The 8,990-nt window shown below is 51.8% G+C and overlaps 1 protein-coding gene and 1 long non-coding RNA gene across 2 annotated transcripts; both read right to left on the bottom strand.

The window, feature by feature from the left end:
* Positions 1–3,765: 3,765 nt before the first annotated feature.
* On the bottom strand, positions 3,766–5,040 carry LOC121054263. Its single transcript, XR_005811682.1, has 4 exons — positions 4,903–5,040; positions 4,730–4,809; positions 4,560–4,643; positions 3,766–4,388 (listed from the first exon to the last, which is right to left on the bottom strand). It is a non-coding gene; the product is annotated as an uncharacterized LOC121054263 (long non-coding RNA).
* A 2,063-nt stretch (positions 5,041–7,103) lies between these two features.
* Positions 7,104–7,631, bottom strand: LOC102715753 (serine/threonine/tyrosine-protein kinase HT1-like). The gene has a single exon (XM_006653151.1). The coding sequence runs from the start codon at positions 7,629–7,631 to the stop codon at positions 7,104–7,106; it is 528 nt and encodes a 175-aa protein (XP_006653214.1).
* Between the last annotated feature and the right edge of the window lie 1,359 nt (positions 7,632–8,990).

The following is an 8,990-nucleotide window of genomic DNA, read 5'->3' as shown; positions in this document are numbered from 1 at the left end:
TTGCGTGCCAAGGTGCGCTGTGCACGGGTAACCGTGCAGCCAGGCCCAGAGCGCGCAAGCATGGTCGCAATGCGCTTTCTGCGCCTCGGCAACACACAACTGACGTCCGGAACCGGAGCCAGGGGCCGCGGTGGCGGCGGTGCTGAAAGAAGAGCCGGGGGCAGCGGCTTGCAGCAGCGTGCGAGGAAGACGCGCAGCGCAGCGCACTCCGCGGCTGAGGGGAGCACAACCGAGGAAGGCCGTCCCTCGACGTCGATGGCCATGACAGGCACATCAAGGAGGGTCCCTGACTCAGCCGACCCGGAACCCCCTGGCGAAGAGAGATGGTCATTGTCCCCCGCCACAGCCACCGGGGCAACATCCTCCTCAGCCGCCAGAGCATCAAGCTCATCAAAGAAAAGCTCCGGAGGAGGCGGCGCAGACGAGAGCCGGGTCCCACTTGAGAAGGGCCGGTGCGATGCAAAAGCGGCGGAGAGCTGCAGCTGGCGCGACGACGGGGGGGCCGGCGACGGGTGCAGCACGGCCGACCACGCGCCAGCTGGCGTCGAGTGCTGTGAGGCCATGGCCGCCGGCGCTGTCTCCAAGCGCGCGCACCGGCGAGGGAGGGGACACGGCCGCCACGAGCGCTAGGGGCTCCGGCTGTTAGAAATAATCTTGTTGAACTAGATGATCATGTTTATTTTGTTGCATGGTATTAGTTGGAGCAAAATTCTTAGCTGCATGTAATAGTGATTACGACACAGTGGGCTAATCTCCCGTGAAGTACAGAGTAGTAGTGAGTGCTTAGAGTAGATTGGCAAGCCAAGTAATAGGTGCATGCAGTTAGAATTAGTCTTCAGAGTACGTAGTGCAATAGTCTTGCATGCTTTAGTTTGTTACAGATGCATGTGCATGCATGCAGCTAGATTGCTGGCGCAAGTAAGCACGTCGCCGAGGACCTTGTGGAGTTGCGGCCAAGGAATCCGAACGTGGGACGTCGTGTGCTTACGAAGTGGAAGCTACCTGTGTGAGTCATTAGTTTGTATTATAAATAGGTGCATATTGTAATCAGTTTGTTGAGTGAGAAGATAAACCAGAAAAGGACACTAAGTTCAGTGCGGTGCCGCAAATACTCTGTGTTGCGTTGGTCTTCTTCCTTGTGTTTTTCACGTGTAAGTGAGAGTTGTGTCCACTGTGATCGCGTGAGTTGCTTTGATTTTCATCACCGGCGACGGGCACTTGGCTGCCACGTCCTCCGCGGGCGTCGGCGAGGTAGGCGGCGACGGAGGCGGCAACAGAGAGGCGGACACCGGCGAGGCGCCTGCCGGAGGCGCGACGGGGAAGCCTGCCGGGGGGACGGGCTCCTGCGCGGCCGGCGGGAGGCTCGCCGTGGAACCGCACGCCTGCGAGGGGGAAGACGGCCGGGTACAGCGAGCGTCACGAACGGCGACGACGAGAAGTTGAGGCCGGGAGGCCGGTCCACCGGCAGCCTCAGCTGGTGCAACCTTCGTAGGCGAGCCCGAGAGCATAGGCCCAACCGGCGGAGCCGCAGAGGTCGGCTCGGCTGGTGGCGGGGTTGGCTCTGCTGAAGGCGGGGTCGGCTCGACAACGGTTAGGAGGCGGCGACACGCCTGGGATGGCGCCACCTCCTGCTGGGCGAGCAGTTGCGGCGAATCAGCTTCAGGACCACGCGCCACCTGCACCACAGAAGAAACAAAAGAAAAAGAGGGCGCTGGGGTGGAAAGGGGAGTCAAGGCTGGCAAGGCTGCTGCCGGAGCTGCCACGGCTGTCGCCAGTCGGATGGCAGGGAGCGCAGGCCAGGCGGCAGGCACGGCAGGCGCAGGCCGGACAGAAACGGACCCCACCACATCCACCGCAGCGTGCCGACGCCGGCCACCACCGCCGGAAGAACGACCGCCGCCCGCCGACACGCGGCCAGAAAAGGACGAAGAGCTGGGACGACCACCGTGCTTGCAACTCCGCTCCGCGGGTCCAGACGTGCCGCCGGCGCCGGCACCAGGGGAGGGGCCTAGGCGCGGCGGAATCGGCGCCCCCCCACCTGGGACGTAGCCCGCACGTGGATCACCACGTTGTACTGGAGGAGAGGGGGGGCGCCGTCGCCGTGCGCCGACGGCTCTGGGATGAGAAGAAGCCTCTCCCGAGGAATGAGGGCGGGATCGGGGGCGAGCGCCGAGAGACCTAGACGTCGGTAGTCCACCGGGCGTCCAGCTCCAGCAGCCATGTCCAAGGCGAGGAGCCTGCAAGGGGCGATCAAGGCCGCCGCCGTAGACGGGTTCGATGCGTGCGCCGGGACTCCGACGTGGTCGAGGGAGACCCGGAACAGGAGACTGAAGGCCGATGCCGACGCCACCCGCGACCAAGGACGCAGAACGAGTTGACGCGAGGCCGCCGGGATCGGCGAGCGCGCGAGCGCAAGATCCATGTCGCCGGAGCTGGAGAAGACGAAGACGAAGTGATCCGGCTGGGCAAGATGCACCGTGAACCTACACGCCGGGATGTGGAGGGCTGCGGCCATGGCAGCGGCGGCGGCATCCGGAGACATCTCCAAGTCGCAGCCCACGACCCGAGCGAAGAGAGCGCGCCGCAGCTGGCCCTCCTCGTCGTCGATCTGCTCTGAGCGGTCGATCATGCACCAGGGAGGTGCGGGTCCCAAGCTGGGGCGCCGACGACGAGGGTGCCGACGAAGGAGGGGGGGGGGGGGGGAGAAGGGGCGGTGGCCGCCACCGGCGAGCCCACTGGAGTAGACACGTCCGACATCGACCAGGTGGCGTCCGACGGAGTCGCACGCCGCGGCGCAACGCGGCGGCGAGCGCCCTGCGAGTCTGAGGACCCCGGGTTGCGCGACCGCTTGCAGTCCTTCGCAACATGGTGAAAACCCCGGCAGCGCCGGCAGCGGACCGGGAGACGGCAGGAGGCGGCCCGGTGAGTCGACGAGAGGCAGTTGAGGCAGCGGTCCTGGAGGTCCGACGGTAGAGGCGGCGCTGGCGGCAAGGTCACAGTGGCGACGAGCCGAGGACGACGACGACGCCGGCGACGACGCACGGCCAACCAGCCATCAGAGGACGGGAAGGCCTCCGCCGGCGGCGCCGCCGGAGCCGGAGGCGCCCCCAGAACGCCCTCGAAGATGGCGGCCTGGGGACATCGCAGAGCGCGGACGCGGCCGGCGGGAACGGCGTGGAGCGGGGGCCAGCGCGGCGGCCAGCCGGTTCGTCGCCGGCGACGACGCCCGAGGAGAAGCCGCGCGGGCCTGCGGCGGGGAGGGGGGCCGCCGCGCGACGTCGAGGTAGGAGGGCGCGGGAGAGGGAGAAGGAGAGGGAGACAGCACGGAGCATAGAAGGCGAGGAGGAGTCGGCGTCGTCTGAGCCGCCGGCAACGCCGGGAGGCGCCGGCGTCGGCACCACGACCACGGAGAGGACGGCCATGGCGAGAGGAGCGGGGTGAACGGAGGCCGCCGGGACCGGAGTGGCGCCGGCGCGGAAGGCGGTGGCCGCCGGGGCCGGAGTGGCGTCCGGGTGGGACGCGGTGGCGAGCCTACAGTGCCCTACACGTCCATGCAAAGCCCGACCCCCGTTCGATCAATGAAAACAAATAAGGCGTGACATGCTCAGTGAAAAAAATAAAGACTCACTACACATACAAAAGAGGTCCAAAAACCTGAATTATACACCAGCCATGAAATTTAGGAATAAACCTCCTTGATGTTCATGTATAAATAAAGGAGATTACGTACACAGAGAAATATATTAGTTATATATGGGAGGACAGATCAGTTAACAATCATCCGGTAAGCGTGAAGCAAAATATTCCCATTGCATCAACGTTCATAAAATGACCCTTCAGAAAATCCAAACAGTTAAATTTATGGCAAGATCACTTAATCCCTCCCTAACAAGTAAAAAGTAGTTGTCTTAAGCAGTATAAAAGAAAGTACATTAAAATCTCTTAATGGTGTGATTTGGCTGTGGTAGAGGTTTCTACCACAAGAAACAACATAAAAAAAAGTTCAAATTCTGAAAAAGGGAATGTAGGCTCCTACAAATTCTGAGTACAAATTACGACAAGAGAACTTTAGCCACAGATTCAGAGCAACAGAAAACGCTAAAGTGTGTGTGGTGGGGGGGGGGGGGGGGGAGCCCCTACAAAATCACAAATTTACTACCAGAAAATATACATGAACATTTAAGGTTACAATCGATGAAACCTCAAGGACTTTCAACAAAAGATCTTCAGCAAAAGAGAAGATCAGGCTGCATCTTTTGGCCATATACACCATTTCTCTCAAAAAGGCTGAAAATTCCTAACCTCAGTCATGAGGTTGTTTATTTCATGGTTTTGACATCCTTATCCTCCTCGCACAAGTATAACCCTTCTGTCTTTAGCGTGATCACCTGGTTCATCATATAAACCAAATTATTGGAAGCCTGAAAGAAAACGCTAATATTGTAAGACATATACATGCATTGCATGAACACAGAAACAAATGGTTGTTGGCTCATTGCGTAACATTTTTCAGTTCATCTCGGTAAGAGTATGTCTCAGTAGCAAAATGATCTTATTACACATCAGCTAATTGAATAAATCGCCGTGAAGGATTCAAGCAGCAACAATCCCTCGGAATGGTCAAAGTCGAAGAACGTCTGTACCTGACGTAGTACATTAAAATCACTTACGCAACGTGCAGTATAACTGTAAGAAAATGGATAGCCACGCAGATGACAAAACAGCATACCACACTATCAATTGAAACACCGAGAATTTCAGTATTTATCTTCTCAAACTCTTCTTATCTATTGCTGAATGCAGTGATCTCTGCAAAGTTTACAAACATGCTTTTAGCCTTTAGGAATACAACAAAAACCTAAAAAGGGCTTCCCGACACAGAGTACAAGGATGTTAATGCACCTATCGGGCAGAAGAATGTGAAGTTGAGGGGGTATTGCATTTTCCATCGATGAAATCCAATAGGGGGAGCAGGCCAGCATGCAGCTGGTCGTCAGACTTGGGGCAGGGGCAGGCGGCGCTCGGGAGCGGCGACGACCTGCGTTGTTGCCCCGAACGTGGGCGCCAACCGGTCAGAGTGGGATGGGGGGGGGTGGGCAGGAGCGACGATGGCGGCCTGCGTTGGTGCGTCTGAGGTGGGCGCCGGTCGGTTGGGGTGCGCCGGTGGCCGGGAGCGGCGGCGGATGATGGGGGCTGTCGACGCCGGCGTTCGGAGGGGCCGGAGCAGTGGATGGGGGCACTCAGAAGAGGATGGGGGCAGTCGACGTCGGCCGGTAGATGGGGGCAGCGGCATCGGGCGTTTCGCTGGCTAGGGACTACGCGTAGTGGCGTAATTAGTGGATGTGTCCTATGTATGATTACAAGAGAGAGAGTTATTTTAGATTATTCTAAACCATTAGATATGTGCATCTAACGGTAGCAAATGGATCGAGTAAATCTTGTGTACATTTGTTGGTGTAGCCATAAGAAAATTATAACTCCTCCTTTTTATAGTAGTATAGATAATGCCCGTGCTTTACCACATGGATAAAAATAATTGTTCTATATAAAATTCCTTTAAAAGAAATAACATATATATTTCTCATGTATATATAATTTAATGGACATAAAGCCCAATAAAAGCATATACTCATATGTATTTCAATAAATAATACAATTAATAATAACAAATAAATTCATTGCATGTATTATTATTATTATTATTATTATTATTATTATTATTATTATTATTATAGTTTGTTGTAATTCATGGGTATTTTTGCTGATGAGTTGATAACGGTAAACACTTTTATATTGCTAAAGTACATACAGTAGTAGTGACATAATTTTTCAAGAGATCGACAAATCAAATAAATTGTTCTTTAAACCAGTTCAGCAAAGTAAAATAAATTGCTCGTGCATGATCCGGTAGTGATGCACATGACGACAAAAAATCAGTGATAAGTCAAGTGTGGCCGTGCGAGCATATCGAACCATGGAACTTCCTTTTGTGGGCTACTATAAAGCTTGCCGTTGCTCCTGCCATCTATCTCTTAGTCAAATGTTGCATGTCTTTGAACCACCTCAAAGATGATTACCAGATTGAATCGGTCGTGCTATGTAAATTTAAATGACATTATGACAATTAATTGACAAGCTACACGTATTTACAAAATTCCGATAAACAAAGCTTCAACAATTTATTTACTGACAGCATGTCTTTCGGTGAGCGTTTGTAAAATTAGGTTTGTGATTTTATCGTAAAACAAATTTGTTGTGTGTATATCATTTTCCTTAATCAGTTAGTTGCATATATTTGGTTTTCGATTGATTTTATCAAGAGAGTTGCTGGTTGTTTTTCTGGTTACTGAATGATTGGATATGAAATGTTGATTCATATTTTTATTTTGCTTTTTGATATTTTTTCCTAGTGTTTTTTTTGGTGTTTTTGCTCATGTTTTGCCGCCCGAGATCGGTTTCATGACCTGTTTTGGACAGTAAATTATATCAATGAACTGGCTGCTGGTTAGTCATAGAAGGACCTAAAGCATTGTATCGCCTGTGAAAATCACGCAGAGTTTGTATCGCCTGCGTTGTGAAAACACACACGAGGTCAGTGCTCACACAACTGACGTAGCGCGAAGCAGGAAAATCAGCGTTGCGACGAAGATCACAACTGTGCCACGCACCGCGCTAGTCGGTCGATCATTGCGGCCGAGAGCTGGCCACCTTCACACTCGCCCTTGGCCCGACATACCAACACAGAAATATCTGTATTTTCTAAGTAATAAACATAGAGATGTGTACAACCAAATTATTTACGATGGCATATAGTGTACACAATACAAATGTACACCAGTGCACAGCCATGGTATATGCTTAGATTTATTTTTAATCTCCTAACTCTAGCACACGCACTGCATTTGGGAGAAGGAAAATTATATTCCCATATCCTCCAATCATCGGTGGAAGAGTGATTAAGCATGTAGATAAACATGGAACCAATCTGCATGTACTATGGCGATGGATGGATAGCTAAGATTGCACGTATACATGAACATATTGTGTGTGCACACAGCAACGAATTGAACAGACAGTACCTACTACAAGAAAGTCATTTCAATTTAAAAGCTACGACGCCTGATAGAGAAGCAGAAGCATCCGGAAGGCTGCCCAACCGGCACCATGCGATGGTCTTTCTTGGTGTCAAGCTTCTCCAACATTGCCACAACCTCTTGCATATCTGGACGCGACACCGGCTCGGCGTCCCAGCACCTCCTCATGATACGTGCCATGTCTCGCGGACAGCACTTTGGGATCTCAGGCCGCAAGTGTTTCTTGAGGACCGCCGATTTGATGTTGTCGAACTTGACATCCATGTAGAGAATCTTGCAACAGTAGATTTCCCAAAGACAGATGCCAAAGCTGTACACATCACACTTATGGTTGTACGGCTTTCCAACGAGCAGCTCCGGTGCCATGTAGCACGGCGTGACTGCCGGCGCCGTCATGTCCTTCGGGTCATAGTCAATACAAGCCACGCCGAAGTCGGCAATCTTGAGGTTGAGGTTGTCGTCAAGGAGCATGTTTTCAGTCTTGACGCAACGGTGCACGATCTTCCTCGAGTGGAGGTAGCTCAACCCTCTCGCCATTGACACCTTGGGCCCACTTGTCATCCCGAACCCCCTCTCCTCTCGGTCTGACATCAGCGAGACTCGCTTATTGTGCAATAAATCAATTTAGGAGTTTTCCTGTTTAGTTTAAAAACACAGAAAATTCAAAAATTCATAACTAACTCATCTAGTCTCAGTTTAGGTCCATTCAAATTTCATTAAATCCAGAAAAATACCAAGAACCCATTAAAAATACTTTTTTTACTGTTTCAGTAGAGGTTGTGTCTGTTTATTTATTTTTGTGCATTGGTGCTTAGATTTGGACCACACCAAAGAACCGTCTTACGTCGAGATCGTCGCAGAGATCCCTCTGAAAGCTGAGCAAGGCAAGTGGCACTCCTTTTGACCATATTGATCCTATTTATCGTAAAATTCCTGCTTATTTAATTCAAACATGCACTATTTACTTACAGTATTTTTCCGTACTTTACTTTACGTTATTTTCCCTGGGTTCAACCTATAGTATCATGCCGTTGTATATTCATTCTCTGTTCCTGTTGTACCTGGTGTAACTGAAGCAGTTTTAGGTCTAGGTTATGATTAGCCCTGCTTAGAACAAATAGCACATGGGAAACTATAATCACTTGTAGACTGATCTAGGTTAAAGATTCATTACCCATCAGGGTTAATTCCAACTAAAACACTGCTAATGGTGGGTCGTGGGTACATGGTTTTTAGAGTCGCACCCATGACAATTAAGGACCGGTTCACGGGATGCCCTAGAAGTAATTTAGTGCTAACCACATGCCGAGATGGGTAAGGTGGGATTTGAAGCATGGCTTCAAACTATTTGACGTACCAAGGCAAGGGTGGGCGTGATGGAGTATGGATGGAAGTCATGGTGTAATGATGGCCTATGCTGCTTCTGGATTCACCAAGGCACAAGAGGAGACTGCCTGACTAGGTGTAAAGGAGGGGGTGAAACCTGAAGTGCGGTGAGATTAAACAGGGAGGGCTATGTAACGGGTCCTATCACGGTGGTTTGTACTCAGCCTTGTTTAATTTTTTTCCCCACCAGTGCAAGTGCCAGAGCCTGAGTCAGAAGTCAGAAGGTTGTTCCCAAGGTTGAAGTGAGGTTCAGTCCGCCGTCAAGAATGCCTGTGGTGTGAAGCCGTCATTGCCAGCTGAAGCTGAAGATTAGATGGTTTAGTTTGTTTTCTTTTCCGCTGTATTTCGATAGATAATTGTTTTTTAGTCGTGGAACTGTGTATTAATTTATCATAGTGTGTACTCGGGCTAGGAGGCCGTGATAGAATCCATCACATAACCCTCCCTATTTAATCGCACCGTACTTCAGGTTTCACCCCCTCCTTTACACCAAGTCGGGCAGTCCCCTCT

This window comes from Oryza brachyantha, chromosome 4 (assembly GCF_000231095.2).
Source record: "Oryza brachyantha chromosome 4, ObraRS2, whole genome shotgun sequence".
Lineage (NCBI taxonomy): Eukaryota > Viridiplantae > Streptophyta > Magnoliopsida > Poales > Poaceae > Oryza > Oryza brachyantha.
This window is presented reverse-complemented; position numbering and strand designations above follow the sequence as displayed.

Coding starts and splice junctions, on each gene's coding strand:
- LOC102715753 (XM_006653151.1), bottom strand. CDS start 7,631: ATGGCGAGAGGGTTGAGCTACCTCCACTCGAGGAAGATCGTGCACCGT.